We start from the raw sequence: 23144 nt of genomic DNA, 5'->3' as shown, positions 1-23144 counted from the left end.
AGGCCTCACTGAATCTACTGCACACACAATTACAAATCTAGAATTTTCTAAATGCTAATGGGAAAATGTTGAGACTTTTAGAGAACAAGTTTATTCAGAAAAAAAAAACTGAGCTAAAATGTAAAATTAGATATTCCAATAAACTAAATGTCAATAATGTGTATTTTTCCAATATGCCATTCTGAAACAAAGCAGAGTATTCAGATAATTGTGATACTATTTGATATATTATTGTTTATTGGTCTCTCTTCTGACATTTAAAATAAGAAATGTTCATTTATTCCTTAAGTAAATATTACAAGACTGCTAATTGTACATCATTTCATTATGGATGCGTACACCCACACATATAAAATTATATATGTTAAAATATTTGGACTGGTGTGTGTGTGTATTTTGAGTAAAGTAAAAAAATGATGAAGAGGACCCAGATTAAAATGTGAAGTTAATGAAGCTGCTACTATACACCATGTCTTTTACTTCAAAAACACTTCAGCCTTGTCAATGTTACAGTATGTATTGGTTGGTTAGTTTAAGCTAAATAGCGTATGGTCAGTTTCTCTTGTTAGAGAATTCAGAAGCATTTAATCCAACATTACAACGCATAAATGATGACTTCCTATTTTTTATATTTCTGCTGCTTTGACATCTGAGGCCTTGCTGATCTTAGAGACACTGTCCAACAAGCCCTAGCCAATTCCTAGAGACAGTAAAGGACTCACTGGCTTGCAAGGGTGACTTTCATATACAAACTAACCAACTAGACCACATTCCCACCACTTCCTTTAATCAGGCTTACACCCTCAGGGTCACTATTCCCCTGCCCTAATCACCCAAGGGCCAGTACCAGACAACTAGGGACAACCCTGGTGCTCCAAAACATACTGAAATTATTAAAATTATCAGATCTTGAACCTACTGAGACAGAAATCACAATAAAGGCTCCTGCCCACATTCCATATTTTTTTCTCACTTTTCTCTCTTTTTTTTCTTTTATTTATTTTTATTTTTTATTTTACTTTAAGTTCTAGGGTACATGTGCACAACATGCAGGTTTATTACCTATGTATACATGTGCCATGTTGGTGTGCTGCATCCATTAACTCGTCATTTACATTAGGTATATCTCCTAATGCTAATGCTATCCTTTCCCCCTTCCCCCACCCCCTGGCAGGGCCCTGTGTGTGATGTTCCCCACCCTGTGTCCAAGTGTTCTCATTGTTCAATTCCCACCTATGAGTGAGAACATGCGGTGTTTGGTTTTCTATCCTTGCAATAGTTTGCTCAGAATGATGGTTTCCAGCTTAGACTCCCACACAATAATAATGGGAGACTTTAACACCCCACTGTCAACATTAGACAGATCAATGAGACAGAAAGTTAGCAAGGATGTCCAGGAATTAAACTCAGCTCTGCACCAAGCGGACCTAATAGACATCTACAGAACTCTCCACCCCAAAACAACAGAGTATACATTCTTCTCAGCACTTTTGTCTCTTGACTCACCTTGGTCACCTCATGTGGCTCTGCACGGCTTGGAATGCCCCTTCCTTTTGTCAACTGTGAGTACCAAATTATCTTTTTAAAGGCAGTCATCTCCCAATCTGTTGTCCTAACTGTACCTGATTAAAAATCAACACTCACTATTTCACTCCAGGGTTATCATAAAATAAAAGCAAATACCCAGCATGCTTCTGCATTTCATAATAAATTTCAAGGCTTTTGTTCATTGTTCCATCTACCAAGCATAGAATTAGATGGAAAGTGGTGAGCAGTGGCCAGCTGGGATGGTGACTACTGGGGTGGTGAATACACAAGCTTCAGATAGACCTAATTCTTATCTAAACCACATCTTTGCTAATTGTCATAATAAATATTAAAAATGGATTTTCATTGGTGAAAGTAGACACATGTTTATAACTATTGTGGGTGACGTATATAATCCCTCTTTAGTGAAATGAATGTCTTTCAAGACATGTAGATGAGCAAGAATAGTTTAGAGATATTCTGCTAGACTGAGTTGGATGTGCTGTAGTGAAATGGCCCTGTGTCTGGTCAGATTTGGAAGTTTTAGATTGCCTACCTTTTCCATAGTATTAGCATATTTAATCCTATCTCTATAATAGTGTTGTGTTTTATTTTAATAAATGTTTAATGCCACATCAGAATATTTACAAGACAGAAAGCTGGTGTGTCATCTAATCTAGAGGGCATGTTATATAATTGTGTTGGGAAGTTTTACAAGGCAATTATTTCTCTAATAAATGTGAGGGATATATTGTAGTTTGATATTGGATTTTATTACCTTAGAAGGATTAGAGTGTGGTGGATTAACTAACTACAATTTATCTTGAAGTATTCTGTGGCTCCAAAAGTCTACCAAAAAATCCCTTATAATTTTGTGTGGCCAAACTGGTTTAGGTCAGTTCCAACTCCCTGAAATACAGCATTCTTTTTTTTAAATTTCTTATCCTTTCTTCTTAATATGTTCCTGTAATGAATAGATCCATTTCACACCATATAATTCCTAGATCTTCTTCTGCTACTACCATGATTATGTGTATGTTGGGGGAGGTTGAGTTTAATGATTTCATAATTTTAATTGAAGCAAACCTGGCTAGCACTCAAAGTTTGTACCTGGTGGTTGGTTTATTCAAATGGGCAGCTTTACGTAACTATTTTGCATGTTACTGATATTTCCAAAACTTGGTTATAAGCTCTCTGTATATTTATGCTATTGTTTACTCTCTCAAAAACCCTAGCTAAATGCTCAAGTAGAATTTCAAATGTTTGCATCTTAGGGGTGTATTTCTAGGAACAATATTATTATTTCCTCCTGCAATGTTGAATTAAATGGTTATATCAATAAATAATTTTCTGGGTGCTTCCGCGGGAGTTCCACATGTAACTCTAGGAATTCTCCATAGGCAAACTGTGACTATTCTCATGGTATGTTTGAGAAAAATAATGTATTTTTATTTGCATAAACAATCATTTGCTAAATACTTAAAATATGCAAGGCATTATAATGGGTGCTGGGAAAGGAAAATGCAGTGTTAGCAAAGCAGCCCAGGCTTTCAACACATTTAAAATCAAATCTGGAGAGAAAATATATTTGTGAACAATTGTCTGTATCAGGTAGGGGTGAATGAAGGCCACCTTTCACTAGTGGATTTCATACAAATGGTGTTGTGTGCCAGCAAATATTTCTTCACCTACTGTCTTTTTACCAAGAAATTACTCCACTCTTCGCTTCTGTTTTGGACTCTTCTCTTGCTTTCTTCTTTCCTTTTCATTCTGTTCTTTCTTTTCCTTTTCTTTTTTGTTTGTTTATTTGTTTTTCATCACCTCACCTGAGAATCCTTTCCCTTTCTTTCCTGGCATTGTCCAGATTTACTTCTTTATATTTCATACCAGGACTAACCTGCCCCTCTGATAGGACATATTTTGAATAGTGTTATATTTTATGTGTGATAACATGCATACTTTAAAAATATTTTATATATGTAGTGTAACATAATATGTGTCTTGAAGTACTTAGCTTTATGATTGGTTTGCACTCAGAGTGATAAGATCAGGTAATAACATTCCAGAAATCATATTTCTTTCTTTATCTAAATATCTAAGAAGTTTTGTTAATTAATTATTAACCTCAAAATGATATTTCTTGTGTGAAGTAAACAATACCCAATTAGTGTGTTCGCTTTGAAACACAGTAAGGATCCCTCCACTTTTCCTAACAGGTGTAATAATTTTGCAGGTACAATAACTTTTGACCACTAGGCAGTCACATTAGTTCTTCAGTCTTGGAGGACACACACAAACAAAACTTGCTATTCCCATCAGAATGCTGGGTTTTCTTGGAATAAGCACTTTAAGCTGTATATTATCTTGAATGGGTAATTACATATTTCCTATGATAACAAGTGGCAGAATTTTTAGTGAACTCACTTGCCTATTTGCTGGATTTCGGAATAAGGATTGTTTTCATTGTTGCTTACTTGCTAATAAGATTGGGAAAAAGGAGACTTATAATGTTCAGCTACCTATAAATGTGCTGTGCTGCCAATATTTATATACTTATTTTATTTATTTATTTATTTTTGAGAGAGAGTCTCACTCTGTTGCTGGAGTGCGGTGTCACGATCTCTGCTCACTGCAACCTCCACCTCCCGGGTTCAAGCAATTCTCCTGCCTCAGCCTATTGAGTAGGTAGGACTACAGGGGCCCACCATCATGCCCAGCTAATTTTTGTATTTTTAGTAGAGACAGGGTTTCACCATGTTGGCCAGGATTCTCTTGATCCCTTGACCTCGTGATCCGCCTGTCTCGGCCTACCAAAGTGCTGGGATTTTATATTTTTTAATGGTCAGAGAAGCTTATCAACAGTTAACACCCCAACTTTTGATAGGATATTTTCCTGGATGTGATCTCTCTACCCTCAAGCAGAGGGGCTGTCCTGACACATTATCTTGGTCTGGACTTATATCAGTACCCCTTGCTTGGTTGTGGGAAAAAGTAGAATAAGTACTGTATAGAAATATACTGTATAGAATCTTTGGAAGTGCCAATATAAAAAAGTTAATGAGAAATCATAGTCCTCTTCATAAACAAGTTTACTGGACCTGAGCCCTAAAGAATGAGTAGAGTTGCAATAAGAGTGATAGGAAAGATCATTCCAGGCAATGGGAACACCCAGAGGCAAGCAAGGCATGAAAGCCTGAAAGTACATGATTATTTCTAAGTTGTGATTGAGACAGGTTTAGATATATTTGAAGATATGTGTGGCATTTTGTTACATTAAGTAGACAGTTGCAATGCTTGAATACTAATAAGCCAACACTTCCTTTTATTTATAAAACATTATATTAAATAAAAATTGATTGAATAAATTTTTAAGTTTCTCCTCAGATACAAAGTCAGCATATAGGATTGACAGGGACTGCACAAAGTTGAGAGAATCAATGTACTTTGTTTATTTATTTGTTTATTGTTTAATGGTAAGAGAAAAAGGACAAGTTTCAGAAACTCTATAAACTATTACCATGAAGGAAAACTACACATTCAGCCATGAAGAATAACATGAAGGAACCAACTCAGATGTGTTCATCCTGCTCTATGCACTACTAAGTCCCTTAATGGCTCTTGTTTCCATTAAAAAACTCTACCCATCTCTCAAAGATCCATTTAATACCAGTCTGCTCTAAGCATTGTGTCTGTATTAGTTTGTTTTCATGCTACTATGAAGAAATACCCTGCACTGGGTAATTTATAAAGAAAAGAAGTTTAATTGACTCAAATTCTGTGTGGCTGGGGAGGTCTCAGGAAACTTGCAATCATGGTGGAAGGCACATCTTCACAGGACAGCAGCAGAGAAAATGAGTGCCAACAGGGGAAATGACAGATGCTTATAAACCCATCAGATCTCGTGAGAACTCACTCACTATCATGAGAACAGCATGGGGGAAATTGCCCCCATGATTCAATTACCTCCCACTGGGTCTTTCCCAAGATGTGGGGATTATGAGTTTACAATTCAAAATGAGATCTGGTTTGACACAAAGTTAAACCATATCATTCTGCCCCTGGACCCTCCCAAATATCATGTCTTGAAATTTCAAAACAAAATCATGCCCTTCCAACAGTCCCCCAAGTCTTAACTCATTCCAGCATTAACCCCAAAGTCCAAGTCCAAAGTCTCATGTGAGACAAGGCAAGTCCCTTCCACCTGTGAGCCTGAAAAATCCAAAGCAAGGTAGTTACTTCCTAGATACAATGGGGGTACAGGCATTGGGTAAATACACTAATTCCAAATTGGCCAAAATGAAGGGACTAAAGGCCTCATGCAAGTCCAAAATCCAGTTGGGCATTTAAATCTTAAAGCTCCAAAATGATCTCCTTTGACCCCATGTCTCACATCTGGGTCACACTAATGCAAGGAGTGGGCTCCCACAGCCTTAGGGAGCCCTGCCCCTGTGACTTTGCAGGGTACAGCCCCACTCCCAGCTGCTTTCACAGGCTGGTGTTGAGTGTCTGAGGCTTTTCCAGGTGCACAGTGCAAGCTGTCACTGGATCTACCATTCTGGGGTCTGGAGGACAGTGGCCCTCTTCTCACAGCTCCTCCAGGCAGCACATCAGTGGAGACTCTATGTGGGGGCTCCAACCCCACACTTCCCTTCGACACTGCCCTAGCAGAAGTTCTCCATGAGGACTCTGTCCCTGCAGCAAACTTCTGCCTGGACATCCAGGCATTTCGACGAATCCTCCAAAATCTAGGTGGACACGTTTCCATACATCTTCTAACATCTAGGCAGAGGTTTACAAACCTCTATTTTTGAATTCTGTGCACCCACAGGCTCAATACCATGCGGAAATGGCCAAGGTTTGGGGCTTGCACCCTTTGAAGCTATGGCTTGAGCTGTACCTTGGCTCCTTTTAGCCACAGCTGGGATGCAGTGCACCAAGTCCTGAGACTGCACAAAGCAGCAAGGCCCTGGGCCTAGCCCACGAAACCAGTTTTTCCTCCTAGGCCTCTGGGCCTGTAATAGGAGGGGCTGCTGTGAAGACCTCTAACATCCCCTGGAGGCAATTTCCCCATTGTCTTGGTGATAAACATTTGGCTCCTTGTTACTTATGAAAATTTCTGCAGCTAACTTGAATTTCTCCTCAGAATGTGGGTATTTCTTTTCTATCACATAGTTAAGCTTCAAATTTTCTGAACTTTTATGCTCTGCTTCCCTTGTAAACATAAGTTCCAATTCCAAACCATATATTTGTGAATACATAAAACTGAATGCTTTTAACAGCACCCAAGTCACATTAGATACCCCAAATCATCTCTCTCAAATTCAAAGTTCCACAGATCTCTAGGGCAGGGGCAAAATGCCACTAGTCTCTTTGCTAAAACATAGCAAGAGTCATCTTTATTCCAGTTCCCGACAAGTTTCTCATCTCCACCTGATACTACCTCAGCCTGGACTTCATTGTCCATATCACTATCAGCATTTTGGTCAAAACCATTTAACAAGTCTCTAAGAAATTCTAAATTTTCCCACACTCTTCCTGTCTTCTTCTGAGCCATCCAACCTGTTCCAGCCTCTGCCCATTACCCAGTTCCAAAGTTGCTTCCACATTTTTGGGTATCTTCACAGCAGTGCCCCTACTACCAAGACCCAATTTACTATAGTAGTTCATTCTCAAACTGCTGTGAAGAAATACCTGAGACTGGGTAATTTATAAAGAAAAAAGGTTTAATTGACTCACAGTTCAGCATGGCTGGGGAGGTCTCAGGAATCTTCAATTATAGTGGAAGGCACCTCTTCACAGGGTGACAGCAGAGAGAATGGGTGCCAGCAAGAGAAATGCCAGATGCTTATAAAACCATCAGGTCTTGTGAGAACTCACTCACTATCACGAGAACAGCATAGGGGAAACCACCCCCATGATTCAATTACCTCCCACTGGGTCCCTCCCATGACACATGGGGATTATGGAATTATAGTTCAAGATGAGATTTGGATGGAGACACAAAGCCAGATCATATCAGTGACCTTTCTAATGTTGTTGTCATTGTCCTTCACATTACTTTTTCTAATATTTAAAGTATCACCTCTATACATAATATGCATTGTCACTTAAGAATTCAGAGAACACTGTATTTTTATGACTACACTACAGACTCTTAAAGAGATATGGGCAAGGATTCCTTTAAATACAACCTTGTAGCATATTAAGCCTTTATCAAATATTTGTTTAGTAACAATCATTACAGAGAATCTAGAAAGTAATATTATAGTTCTTAGTCCCTTGAATCTTTTGAATGTGGATAATTTCAAAATGCAATGACACATATAGCAAATAAATGCAAATCAGCAGGAAACCTTAATTAGTACTCAATTTTAGAAACCCATATATCTAGAGAGAATGGCACATTCTAAAACAGAGCCTGGTCTTATGCACCTTGTATAATGACCTTTCTAAAGCAAGAAAGTAGACTGAATACTATATATGGATTGCTAAACAATCAAAATGATTTTGAAGTAAAGTCTCAGTTAACCCAGCCTCTTGATTAGTTACAACTTTCCACTTATTAAGCTGTTCTTTTAATTAAAATGTTCTATGTAAAAATTATAAGATACTTTATTATTTAGAAAAAAATAGAAAAACATTGAGCTTTTAGGCCATATCCCTTCCACAAATTTCCTGTTACAGTTTCTGTTTTCTAAATAAAGGAGCATTTAAAAAATGCTAAACAGAACTTTCAGAAGGTATATCATAATTCTGTCTGCCTTTTTGATTGATACCATGATCAAGCAGTGTGAGTTTTATTTCCTCGTGTGACAGAATTCAATATTACCTTGATATTAATCGTAGTTGCTTAGCTTTTCCCTATTTTGATGGCTGGATAAGTTCACTTCTGAATAATGACTAGGCAAAGTTGTTAGAAGCATGTATTTATCCCTTCTAGAATTATTTGTCCAATACATATTTAGTGAATACCTACCAGGGAGAAGAGACTATGCCATATATGTGTGATACAAGGGAAAGTGAACGTGAGATAGTCACAGTCATACTAAAACTTCTTTCCTACCACTTGAGTATATTTTTCAACAACTTTCCCCTATACAATCCTACTTATCCAAAAATGTGACCATACAAATTTAGAGAGGAAGAGTAAACTTACAAATTATTATTTTTGTACCAATTTTATGTATCCTTAAAGAAATTGTATACATGTAGCTTCTCCCATGTAACAATAGTATGCCTTATTTATTGTTGTTGTTGGTACTTCTATTGAGGTAGATATTGTTTGATCAAACCATTAATTCATGTAGTATTATCAACTCAACTCTTCTATTTTGATGTACTTTTTGTCATAACATAGAGTCACAGAATATTAGCACAGAAAGAGTCCTCAGAGTTCAAGTAGTGCAAATCCCAATTTTACTATAAACTTTGCCCAGAGAAACAAAATTAATCATTAAATGTGACAAACTCAATTATTTATTACTAAAACTGGTCACTATGATGCATTACAATAGAATGTGAAAACTTACTGCATGCTTAGTATTCGAATGGCACAAGGTATCAGTTAATATGCCTGCCATTTTGTGCTCCTCAAGTACCATTTTGAGAAGCTTATCAAATCACTATGAAGCATCAATGGCTTCTTAGTGATTTGTATTACACAAATATTAATTTTTTAAAAAAGTATTTATTTTAAGTTTGCAAGCAATAAGAAATTTAAAAATCATGTTTTAATTCTTCTGAATTATTTAAATATAGAGTTTTGCAATGAACACCAGCATATTCCTCAAAGTGAAAGGAAACCAACTTTCATTCTATGTGAATATATTTTCCTAGCATAACATAGAATAGATTATATAATTTCTGGCATCTATGGAGTCAGAATATTAAAAGAAGGTAACTCCTTCATGAGCCAGCTGTGATATCACTATGAGATTTTTATGCTGTCTCATAAGAGGCATACACACTGCTACTCCCCTCTAATAATAACCAAGTCAGAGCTACCTCAACTCATTACTGTTCTCTCCACTGTTGAGTCAACCCAAGAAGACCTTCTCAAAGACTTCTGTCTTGGCAGCTACTGCTAACTGGTCAATTTTGACAAATAAAATAAAATCTACTTAATTTTTTTGATAAATTATAATCTTCACATTAAATCACTTTTCTTTCTATTTAATTTTTCAGAAGCTAGCATTTAAGTTATGACTTAATAGTAAATCATGTGCCATTATTGTAGCCGCTGTCACGCAATAACAATGCAGCAGTTGACTACCTATATTGATATAAAATATAGTTAACAAGTTTTTTGTTGTGCGTGTAGTATATTTCAAATATTGCGTCCTTGTCTTAAGATCAGAGATTAGATTCGAGGAGAATATATGATTATGTAATTAAAATGCCAAAATGAATGTTAGGGTGTGTACATTTAGTAAGAGTTCAAAGGCAGCAAAAATACTTTGAGTCTAGTAATTGCAAAGGACTTAATAGAAATTGTGGCATTTGAGTAAGACTTGAGAGGGTTAGTTTTTTGTTTTTTGGGTTTTTTTGTTTTTCTTTTTGACAGGGTCTTGTTCTGTCACCTAGGCTGGAATGCAGTGGTGCGATCACGGCTCACTGCAGCTTTGACATCCTTGGGCTCAAGCATTCCTCCCACCTCAGCATCCCAAGTAGCTGAGACTACAGACACATGCCACCATGACCAGTTAATGTATTTTTATATTTTATTCTATTTTATTCTATTGTTTTGAGACAGGGTCTTGCTTCGTTACCCACGGTGGAGTACAGTGACATGATCACGGCTCACTGCAGCCTCAACCTCCTGGGCCCAAGCAATCCTCCCACCTCAGCCTTCCAAAATAGTCTTCAGCTGGGTCTACAAGTGTACACTACCACACTCAGCTAATTTTTGTATTTTTTTGTAGATATGGGGTTCCACCATGTTGCCCAGGCCAGTCTCGAACTCCTGGGCTCAAGCAATCTGCATGTCTCAGCCTCCCAAAGTGTTGGGATTACAGGCGTGAGCCAAGTCAGTCCTAATTTTTCATTATTACTTTTTATTTTGTAGAGATGGAGTTTCACTGTGTTGCTCAGGCTGGTTTCCAACTCCTGGCTTCAAGTGATGCTCCCACCTTGGCCTCCCAAAGTGCTGGGACTACAGGTGTAAGCCATTGTACCCAGCCCAAATTTTACATTTTCTACAAAGCAGATAGCAAAGGGTTTATGACTGAAAAAAAAAGTACCAATATAAATCTACGTTGTAGTAGGTGATGAAGCATATATATATATATATATATAGCAACTTAATTCTTGTAAAAACAACAGTGAATAAAAGAAGACATTTATTTCATAGTCCATTGGGGATCACTATTATAATTTGGTAGGTAGGGTTTACTTCATTTATAAAAGTTTTACGAGAAGTAAAACATAAGTGCTTTCTTGAGCATAAAGCAATTCAATCCTGTGCTATTCACTTCTGCATAATCTACGTGCACCTTGAAAATGTGGGTTATGAAAAACTAGTTTAATATGAATTTTAGCCTTGAATAATGAAAATTAAGCATTTTAGATGATTACTTTTGGCGATATACTGTTAAGTAATTTCATGCATTATCTTCGTCATCACAGTAGATGAAAAATTTGAAGATTAAAGATTAAAGGACATGATTGTTATCACATACCTACTAATTGTTAAATCTTAGTCTGGAACTCATGTTTTGGTAATTATATGAGAATGACATATTGAACTAAGGAGGTCTTCTTTTGTTATTGTTGTCCACCTTTGTCTTCTTCTTTGGATGATGATCTCAAATGAACATCATCTTTGATTATCACCGGTCCTGCGAAGTGCCACGTTTTTAAATTCAATTCCCAATTCATAATTCCCTCCATGAAAATGATCTGGAAACATAATATTTATTATAGCTAACTATTATCACCACGTAACATCCATGGGAATTATCACAAGTGAGGAAATAAAGAAGGCACTTCATTTTACTAGAACGGAACTAGGAACTATAGGGCTGTTTGAGTTATTCTTCTTTTACAAAGGAGATCCTGAGTCTTTGGCTATTGTGCCATGCTCCAAGCACATTAAAAGTTATTAAAAAGCTAAAACTTTCAAGCAAACTTTAAAAGCCATTAGCTTTAATAGAAATACTCTAGGGAAAATCAGTGTGAAATCTCTTTCCTTATTATTAACCTATTACGAAAATTTATATTTCTAAAGATTTTACTGTAAGACTGTGCTGATTTAGTTTATGCCCAAAGGAGAAGAAATTCATTATAAAAAATGAATTATGACAAAGGACCAGTTAGAAGAATCTCAGTTTGGGAATTGCTTTCTAAGGGTACCAGGGAATATGTTGTGATGTTGTACTTGCATTTATTAATCTCAGTCTCAAAATTAAGGAATAATCTCTCTAATTTATGGTATTTAAAAAACGAAATTTGGTAAGGAGAAGAAGCCGTTAAGAAAATACATTTTATCAGTATCTCCAAAATAATAAAAGTATTTTTAAATGTTTCAATGATTTCTTATTTAAGACTTTTAAAAATAATTTCAGCCCTTATCACACCTTCAATTGATATATTCCTTAAGGCAACCCCTGGTATGTAGATGTTTGTTTAGTTGAACTTTCAATCGTTAATGTGCTTCAGGTACAGGACTATTTAAGAGAATTTCTTCTGGTAGAACATGAAATCACGTTTAATTTAGTGAATGTCAAATGAATTTCAGAGTTGCTAAGAAACATAAAATTCCAGAGGTTGAATATTAGCAAAACTTTCATCTCAGCAATTTACAATGCCAACACAGGTCCTATTTACCAACTATTTCTTGTCCAAATGTTTATCCTTCAATTGAGGAGGCTTCAGAGCTTAACAAGATAAATAACTGGAATTATATCGATTAAATCATTTCTATATAAATTTAAACACTAAATTTGAGATGTAGTAAATGAGTAACACCACATAATAGCAAATTTATGGCAAAACCTAGAACAATAATTCTAGTAGCTCCTATCCCATTTTCCAAGGAAACTAAAGATTATTAATTATTTAGTTCATGGTGAGACATTTATGCATATATTATTCTCTGCAGAACTTTGTTGAAACAAAGTGAGCAGACCTGAGTTACTTTCACAATGTGAAGGCCCTGATATTTTCTCATTCCTTAGCCTTCTGCAAAGCATATAATAGATATTTATTTGATCTGTACATTTGTACTTGAACAAAGCGCAGTACAACTTATTTGGTTGCATTGTCCTTCGTTCTATTTGAAGATGTAAAAAGAATTAGAATACAACGTTGTTTGGGAGTAACCTGCTCAGAAAACACTACACTGTTTTATTATAACAAAGTAGACTACTTCAGGCTGATAGGAGCCGTGATCCTATAAAAGAAAATGTCCTCTTAAAACTCTAAGATTAATTTTATTTGTTCAATTATAATTTAAAATAATCAATTCATAAGTGTGGCAGGTTTATTACATATTTTATTTTATAGTCCCAAGCACTACTTATTAAGCACTCCATTTTGTAGTGCCACTTAAAAATTAAGTTAGATAAATTAGCCGGGCGTGTTGGCGGGCGCCTGTAGTCCCAGCTACTTGGGAGGCTGAGGCAGGAGAATGGCGTGAACCCGGGAGGCGGAGCTTGCAGTGAGCCGAGATCGCGCCACTGCACTCCAACCTGGGAGACAGAGCAAGACTCCGTCTCAAAAAAAAAAAAAAAAAAAATTAAGTTAGATATGTACATAGCTGCTTTGTATTAAACTATGTTGATATTTTAGATCTATAGTTTGGGGTTAACATTGAATTAATTTAAATGATAGTTAATAAAAATTTAGTAGTAATTTTCTTAAAAATGAACAAGAAAACAAACTCAAGCATTTTATTTTATCTTTTTCATGTATTCCCTGATAAAGTAAGTACGCAATCAGTAATTAATCACCTCTAGCCAACAATGAGGGTATTGTAATTCTGGAAAATAATGAATTCTCCTAAAATGGTTGGATAGTAACCAAGCGAGCTTAGCACAAACATTAGGATAATAGAAAAGAGATGATGAAAATATGCTGTGCTCTGCTGGAAAAGCCGAGACAAAGTAAATTAATATGCAAATATGCAAATAAGTGGAAGTGATTTCTGAATGCACATTAAAATGGAGCAAACTTTGCTGAAGTTTCATTTGCATTTCCACAGTGATGATCTTTGCCTTTACCTGTTATAGATTAATAAGTTGCTTAACAATTTAAGAGATATTTTGGATTCTAACACAACATAGGTTAAAAGAAAACAAAATTAAGTGGATAACGTCAAATAAATTGCGATTGATAGTGAATATTGTAGTAAGACAAAGCACAACCCCATATAATATAAAACGAATTGCCATTTTCTACCTACTAGGAAAAGATAGTTTCATTAACTTATGCCTATTCCCTTTTAGAAACAGCCAGGAAATAACAAAAGAATAAGGGAATCCTACATCTAATACTTGTTTACCCATCTAATGATTATGTTATACAAATTACTAAGCCTGTCAAAATTTTGAAACACTCCACAATGTTTTTGTTTAGAGCAAATGTGGATATTTCTTAACCCTCAAGATATAGATAGGTGATAAATAGAGAATAGATAGATACCTAGACAGATAGATTTATTTTCCTCATCTTCTTCTTCAATAATTCCCACTAAGTACCTTCCTGCCTACCTAATTTGTCTTAATGACAGTGCCTATAATTTTGGTAATTAGCATAAACTTTTTGAATTTGTATGGAATTTTTTTTCCACAATTATCTGAATTATTAATGGATAATGATAATTTCTTAAGCTTCCTTGTATCCTGAGGATTATATATCCTTCCAGTCACATTTCCAGAAGTAATTAGGCAATGTTATAATTTCATAAGAAATATCAATTTTTATTGTTCACATTGTTAAACAAATAGGGTTTTTAATAAATGAATGTATTTAATGTAAGCAACAATTTTGGAAACTCCAAATAAACACAGACCTATCTCCTTTTTCTTTTGAAATACTGGCTTTCTCCTCCAGAAAGTTTGGTGCAAGAGAGAGAAAGAGAAGTTGGTATTGAGATAATAAAATAAGTGGCATTATAATGAAATAAATCATTAGAATACTATATGAGAATTTGAAAAATGTTTTGAATAAGTATGCAATGACTGACACTGACATAAGAGGCATCTGTGGTCTTTGCAATAAATGAAACTTGTGCTCATTTTGGTTCCTGAATTAAATTATTAAAGTTACTTTCACAGTTAAATGCAATCTGATAGCATTCAGTAGAAGTTTTATTTATCATATATTATTGAATCTGTGCTTGGAGCAAGGACAGAAGAAGTGTCAGAAGTTAGAGAAGGGAAGTCCTCTCTGGGCTTCACAAGTGCAGCCAGGTGTATTAACTCCCACAGTCGTGGTGAGACTTTCAGTCTCTGTTTGGTGGAAAGATCCCACCATGAAAGATGGCCAGGTTTCAGGACAAATGGTGGACTTGATCTCTACAGTTTGTCCTTATAGACCCAAATGTGTAAAATATTTTGGAAGAATTATCCAAAGAAGAATTCTGTACTTTAATATCAGATTTTCATTTGAGAAGAGAAATTTACTACAAAGTTGAAGGACAGATATGATGAGGACATGTGTTGTAACTGTTTTTTTTTCTCATTTCCCACTTAAATTACATTGAATTGAAAGATTTCTATCCTAGGGCTTACTGGAGCTTGTTGGTCAGTGAAGGAGAAACAGGGTCTGACTTGGAATAAAGAGGCCATTGAATGTCTCTGAGTTTCCAAAGCAATGAAACAGACCTGAAATCCTTGAAATTCTGAGAAGAGAAAGTACATTTCCTCAATGTATTAAACTTCCATTTTACATATCAAAATCCACTCATGATGAGTGTTAATTCTACATACCCAGGTTATAAACTAGAACTAACAGAAAATTGGATCTTCCATTCCCAAAGTATCAAAAGACAACTGAAAGGGGCCAAGTGCCATGCCTCACCCCTGTAACACCAGCGCTTTGGGAGGCCAAGGTCGGCAGATTGCCTGAGGCCAGGAGTTCAAGACCAGCCTGCCCAATATGGTGAAACCCCATATCCACTAAAAATACAAACATTAACCCATTGTGGTGACACACCTGTAATTCCAGCTACGCAGGAGGCTGAGGTACGAGAATCACTTGAACCTGGGAGGCAGAGGTTGCAGTGAGCTGAGATGGCACCACTGCAGTTCAACCTGAGCAACAGAGAGAGACCCTGTCTCAAACAAACAAACAAAAACAAAACAAACAACGAAAAAGACAACTGAATGTGATCAATGTGATGAAATGAGTCCTGATGATCCCTTCAGCACGTAAGTTATCTTCAGTAGGATTAGAATAAAGCCATGAGCAGAGTATTTTTTGATGTGCTTTGGTCTGAACCACATGGCAAGTCCCTGTAGATCATGGAATTAGGCTGAGAAAAAACTCATATTTGAATGTTTAAGCCACATTGGCTCCTATGAATGTGAAATATATCAAGGAATGTCCAGGTGTCCTATAGCTGGGAGATAAATGCAGAAAGAAGGCAAGATGAGTGGCTGGTGAGCCACTCAAGGGAGTTTATGGTGGGTGAGAATTGAGCCTGTGTCCATGAGTGGCAGGACAGAGCTTGGACAGTAGATCGAAAGAGAGTGAATTTAGGCCTGAATGAGTACCTGATGCCCCTAGGTATTATTGTGAGACTGTCTTGGCACAAAATACCAGGGTTCCATTAGTGAGAAGAGATTATCTTCTTAAGATCATTGTGCTTAATCTGTGGCCAGAAAGGCCATCAGGATGACTAGCATCCAGAAGAAAAGGGGTTGACAATGATATCAAGACAAATATAGGATAGGACAATACTTACATCTGAAAGCAAAAAATTCCCTCCTCTTTGATTTGAGGTCCTGAAAGCATTTTTTCTGCACATACTTGGACACGATCTGGTAGAGCAGTAGTGGATAAGAGAAAAGATATGAAGGAATAGAAATTTATCAAAAACGTGAAGTATCTCAAACAATTGGAACAGAATGACAGTGGACTATTTTTCCCCACATGTTTTCTTTTCTTTTTTTTTTTTTTTCAGACGGAGTCTCACTCTGTCGCCCAGGTTGGAGTGCTGTGGTGCAATCTCGGCTCCCTGCAACCTCTGCCCCCCAGGTTCAAGCGATTCCCCTGCCTCAGCCCCGCAAGTAGCTGGGATTACAGGCACCTGCGACCAAGCCGGGCTAATTTTTTTGTATTTTTAGTAGAGACTGGGTTTCAGCATATTAGCCAGGATGGTCTTGATCTCCTGACCTCATGATCCACCCGCCTTGGCCTCCCAGAGTGCTGGGATTACAGGCATGAGCCACTGCACCCTGCGCCCCCTCTCCCCCCACCCCCAACATTTTCAAGCAGAGTGGAAGCTTGGATGAGAAGGTCACATGAAGTCAACAAATTTACCATTTTTTTACGTTGTGGCAAATACATTTGAGACTCATTAACCAAGTGTCATGGCCAGGCTGTAGCTAAGTTGTCGATAGATTGGTGTGGAGTTAGGGCAGAGCACCCAGGGGATATCATCTTATGTTCCAGGCAGGAAAACCAACCTAAAGGTCATGGGGCTTTTATGGCAAGTTCATTGGTCAAATGCCTTTACACACATGGTAATGGTCACCAGGAGCTTTATGGTAAGTGATTTGAATTCTATTCTCAATTGCAGTCGTATATAGGCTAACTGTAACAAAATATTAGCATATCCAAGTTTCAATTAAAAAAATTTTCTTATGAAAAGAACAGCCTATCAGACACTATCTAAATAAAGTTGGCCCATTTCCCCAGACAATATTTTATCCATACTTACTCAGAGCCCTCTGTTTGACAAGTGCCCACTTATTTCTGAGATATGGTATTGCTCAGAAAATCTGTATATTTATGGGGAAAAGTTCCATGTGTCAGTGATCAGTATGGATTTTGTCTATTAGAAGAGAGGTAGCAGGATTTAGATTTGGCTGAACAAGAGGTGACACCAGTTGAGGGGACTTTCAAAACATAGAAACCCAGCCTTACAGAAGCTAACCCAAAATCTACAAAGTCAGAAACTACTCTGTACAAGAGTAGGACACAAACAGAAAAATCTAGAGGTCAGTTTTCTATTCAAGAAATAGTTGTACAGAATCATTCTTCTATTCTATCCTCAGAAAAGTATCTGGAATATTATAATTATGATGTTCCTACTTACCTAAAAAATCTAATTGCTTAGCAACGCTTCCCTTTATTCATAATTAGATCACTCATAAAGCATATACCTTCATGCAAAGGAGAGATAGAAAAGAAAAAGAAACAAAGAGAAAGAAAAAAAGAGATTACTTCACTACTGTTTGGCAATTATGTTTCTGTATTTTAATCTAGTTCACGTAAGATAATTTTTAAAAAGTTTCATGAAAATATCCATTTGTTTGCACAGAATACTTATCAAATAAGTAGGAAACAATTTTGATTTTATTAGCATTACCTAATAAGTTTTATAGTAATATTTTTGAACATTTTCAATTATATTATATCATTTTACACTGTGGCATAGCTGATGGTCCTGAATGTTTATTCTATTGGTTCCATATAGGAACAAATATATGTTATTATCAATGCTTTCTGTGGATTAGATCAACGAATCGTCACGCTAAGAAGTTTGGATAGGTTATCATATTCACCTGCCAATATTGTAAAATAATACAGATGCAGTAGAAAATGTATCAAATGAGAAAAGTATTCCCAAGAGAGTGGAATATACATAGATAGTCCTTTACTGACATTATTCAAATGGAGGTGAGGGCCAGGGGATTTCAGATGTTATGGTATAAAGAAAAGCATTGTCTCCTGAGGAATGAGAATGTGTGCTTTGGAATTCAGTAAGCCTGAGTTCTAATTCTGGCTCTGCTATATTCTAGTTGCATGACTTTTCACAACCAACTTAATCTCCTTGAAACCCAATTTTACTATCTGAAAAACTGGGGTAATAATATCTATTCACTTGTCGGTATGAAGTTTTGTAGAATAATGTATGTCATGTGCTTAACTCAGTCCCTGACTTATAGCTAAGTGCTTTACAAATAGCTAGGTAACATTATTTTCCTTATTTTTTCCGGGGATGATGTTTTAATATATAGATCTGGAAAACTAGGTAGATAGCTGCTGAACGGAAAAAGGGAAATTCTGAGGGTGGTAGGAGAGAAGACTATTAGACACACTTAGAACAAACTTCACAGTGCTGCCTGGGTCTGCCTTTACCTGTAGGAACCCTAATTGTATCTTTTCAAAGAAATTTCCTGATGTCCTGATTCAGTTCCGGTCATTTACCAGAAATATCTTTCCTCAGACTTTTAATATACAGATAATTAGAAATGAGGTCAGCTGACTTCTGCATTCTTCTGTCCTAACCAGGATAAATGCACATAAAGATAGATGAAGGCAAAGGAAGGAAGGACAAAATAACGTGCTGTTTCCTACTCTGGCTTAATTCTACTTTAACCTGGCCCGTGTATCACCATAATTAGAATCATTGCTTGTTTTCTTTTTTCTTTTTAAGTTACGTAATTTTTATTTATCAGAAAAATCCATGTCACACAAACACAGATGTACAGTAAGTCCTCACTTAACATTCAAATTAGGTTCTTAAAAACTGCATTGTTAAATGAAACAATGTTGCTATATGCCATTCAAACATAACTCTTGTTTATATCAATTAAACTCTCGTAAAATTAGTTTTCCTAAACAATATGTTGCTTCCCTCAGTTTCCAGAACCTATCAACAATGTTAAGTGAGAACTTACTACACATTTATATAACTTACATAGATGTGTGTGTGAGACACACATTTTTAAATAGCTACAGAGAGATACATCTCAATGACAGGATCTCAACAGACTTCCTACTAAGACAAAATTATAATAGCTATTAACAAATAAGAGAACAATTGAGAGCTTAATATACACTTAGCAATGTTCTATGCTGGTTAATGACATAGCACATTTATGCTGGTTAATGATACAGTGCATTTAAGGAATATACAAGGTGAGTAGATACTTTAATCCTGTGGTGTCCAACCCTTGGAATGCAAGGACTTTTTTGCTTATCTTCAGTGGTGGAGGATATCACAAAAATTTTTCAAAGCCTTTTTTTTTTTTTTTTTTGGAGACAGAGTTTCACTCTTGTTGCCCAGGCTGGAGTGCAACGGCGAAATCTCGGCAAACCGCAGCCTCCGCCTCCTGGGTTCAAGCAATTCTCCTGCCTCAGCCTCCCGAGTAGCTGGAATTACAGGAATGCACCACCACGCCCAGCTAATTTTGTATTTTTAGTAGAGACAGGGTTTCTCCATGTTGGTCAGGCTGGTCTCCTACTCCCGATCTCAGGTGATCCAAGCTCATCAGCTATCATTAGTGTTAGTGTATTTTATATGTGGCCGAAGACAATTCTTCCAGTGTGGCCCAGGGAAGCCAAAATGTTGGAAACCCATGCTTAAAACTATATTATAATTTCAACATTTGCACATATAGAGTTTAAATTACAAACGAGTTTATACTAAAACAGTAATATTTTGAAGTAAAATAACATTACATTTTTTCATATTTAGGAAATGCTTATTGTTCTGATAAAATTGCTGAGTAAGAATTTTTGCAGAATTACATTTGCAACCTCTATAGGATTAAAAAACACTAAGCAGAAAAGACGCAACATCTGTCCCTGGTGTTCCTGGCATTGCTGAACCAAATCCCAGTATGTCCACTACTCATGTTACACATTTTGGACATGATACAAAAAGAATATTTGAAAAAAAACTTTGACATAGAGCTCCTCAGTAACACAAATATTCCAATGTCTCCAAAAGCAATGGAACAGTAGTCAGATCATGCAGCACCTTATAAGTGATAAAGTGGATATTAGCTCTCCCTGTAAACTTAAAGGGAGATCACTAAAGCAAAAAGAGAATTCTTAGAAGATTTAACAGCATGGGACAGAAGATGCCCCTATTTGTGAACATGAGAAAAAATGCAGCTTTTTCAGAAATTATTTTCATTGGAGCAGAGCTTCCCAAACTACCTGTTTTTATTAATTAATTTATTTATTTTGAGACAGAGTCTAGCTCTGTCACCAGGCTGAAGTGCAGTGGCGTGATCTCGGCTCACTGCAACCTCCGCCTGCTGAGTTCGAGCGATTATCCTGCTTCAGCCTCCCAAGTAGCTGGGACTACAGGTGCGCACCACCATGCCCAGCTAATTTTTGCATTTTTAGTAGAGATGGGGTTTCACCATGTTGGCCAGGATGGTCTCGATCTCTTGACCTCATGATCCACCCGCCTCGGCCTCCCAAAGTGCTTGGATTACAGGCTCCAGCCATTGCACCCAGCCCCAAACCACATTTTAAGGCCTGGCTTCCTTCCTCACCTTTGGTCCCCTTGCCTGTGTCCTCTGCTTCATTCACTCTCACCTGCCTGGGAGTCTGGCTATGATCTTATGTATCTTCACATTGTAGGGCTCTTTTATTTGCTCCAGACAGGTGACCAGGTCTGGGTTAGAGATAGCAACACCCAGGGAGACCAGGTTTCTGCAGTTCTCCAACATCACATCTCTATACAAATTCTGCTGGGCAGGGTGCAGGCATTTCCACTCTTCTGGAGACAATTCTATGGCCACATCCCTGAATGTTACATTATTATGAATTTAGATGTACGACCTCTGTGTCTAGTGTGGTTGTCTCTGACAATCTCCACCTCCATCCTAATTCCTCCACCAAGATTTGGGGGTTGTCAAGGAAAGGACATTCTGTGAAGACATAGTGTATGTTATACATTTCAATACAAGAATTAAATTGATTCATATGTCAGCCTAAATGAGATCTTGCCTCCCTCTTGGTGAGTTTTTCTCTTGTGTAACTTGCGAAGTGTGGGCTGGGAGAGCTAGCTATTCCTGTTTGGAAAATATACCAACCTGAAAATGTCCAAGGTGAGCAGATTGGCTTTGATGCCTTTATAAAATTATGAGTCCTCCTACTGAATCATTTACTCTCACTTCCTTCACTTAGTCTGTTCTTACTGTATGGTGGCAAGTGCAGAAGATTAACATTAGGCCTTGGGCTAATTAGGAAGTCAAAATTAGCACCTTGTCCTGCCTCTAAATTGGGTAGAATTGGTCCTCCCATGACCTGGACAGATTTCAACTTGGCCAGCATATGACAACCCCATAGGAGCTTTACAAAATAGAACTGTTTGTTGTTCCTATTCTACACAAGTCAATCAAATCAAAAGTTACATGGATGGAACTCAAGCATAAGTTTACTTTTATAAAATGATCTTTAAGTTATTTTAATATGTAACCAAGCTTGAGAATCCTTGCATTGAATCTTAATTCACTTATGGTGCACACTTAGATTTGGAGCTCAATCTGATTTAGGGCTCATATAATGCTTACTTTAAGCCTCTGTGCACATTTATTTGTGGTACTTTCAGAAGAGTAAAAGACAGTGACTTGTAGATAGGATTTGAGTATTCACATTCCTGAATTTTTACAATTTATCTTTATATCTCACATGGATTATCTATCAGTAGGTCTATATACTAAATACATAAGTCATTTACATAGTTTAATATATAAATGTGAATACGTAATGTATAAATGTTTACTTATGTATACATTTATAATGTATAAAATCATATATACAAATATACATTATATATTTATTGATAGGAAATTGTGGGGGCTCACCAAGTAGTTGCACGGCTGTCCCTGCATCTAATGCTACAGCTTCGAGTCCACAGGCATGCAGAAAAGAACATGTGCAGCCTGATTACATAAGTATGAGAAGACACCTAACAAGGTTGGTCTGAAGACTTTGTCAGTTCTTGTTTGCTTCTTACCTAGTGAAGTATCCTGTAGAAACTGGGTACCTTTTCCATGGTGCTGAACCCACACATACACATAGACACACACACACATACACACACACACACCCCTAACTGAGGAATCATCAGGAATCATAGAAACTGAAGAAAGATCCAGAGACAGAAAGTAGAGCAATTGCAGATCTAGCTGCCACTTCATACCGACAAGGTGAATCAGTAGATCAACAGCAGCAAGGTAGGTATGGGGGTTTTAGAACGTAAAATATTCCACTGTTTTTTCTCCTTTTTGCATTCTCTCCTCTCTGCATCTCAGATAGAGGGTCTTAGTCCCTTTTAAAAGAGATTCAACATAATTAAGTCTGGGGCAACAGAATATCCTACCTTTTGATTACCCCAAAACCAACTGATAATGGAGTTTAATTACATCTGCAAAATCCCAAAACAGCACTTACACTAGTGTTTGATTGAATAACTAGGAGAAAGTGTGTGTATGGTACATAGTGGCTGCTGCCTTCCTCTGTCTGCCAACTCCTGTGAGACAATCTCCCTTGTAGTCTACTCTAACTAAAAATGACTAGAAAGGGAACTCTGGGGAATATATTTCAGCTCAATCAAATTGACATATCATAAAGCTATCATATATGGCTTTCATGAATCAACAGCAGTGTCCTAAACTTCTTCTGGTGTGAGGGAGACCTCAGGT

At 36.8% G+C, this 23144-nt stretch overlaps 1 protein-coding gene across 1 annotated transcript; it reads right to left on the bottom strand.

The window, feature by feature from the left end:
• Positions 1-11289: 11289 nt before the first annotated feature.
• On the bottom strand, positions 11290-21245 carry LOC112438884 (zinc finger protein 141-like; the record flags this gene model as incomplete). The annotated part of the gene is made up of 3 exons (XM_034952449.1): positions 11290-11424; positions 15598-15644; positions 21035-21245. Coding segments are annotated over 3 exons (393 nt in total), but the record flags the coding sequence as incomplete, so codon positions are not given.
• Between the last annotated feature and the right edge of the window lie 1899 nt (positions 21246-23144).

This window comes from Pan paniscus, chromosome 12, assembly GCF_029289425.2.
Source record: "Pan paniscus chromosome 12, NHGRI_mPanPan1-v2.0_pri, whole genome shotgun sequence".
Classification (NCBI taxonomy): Eukaryota; Metazoa; Chordata; class Mammalia; order Primates; family Hominidae; genus Pan; species Pan paniscus.
Note: the sequence above shows the minus strand (reverse complement) of the source record. Positions and strands in the feature narration are given on the sequence as shown.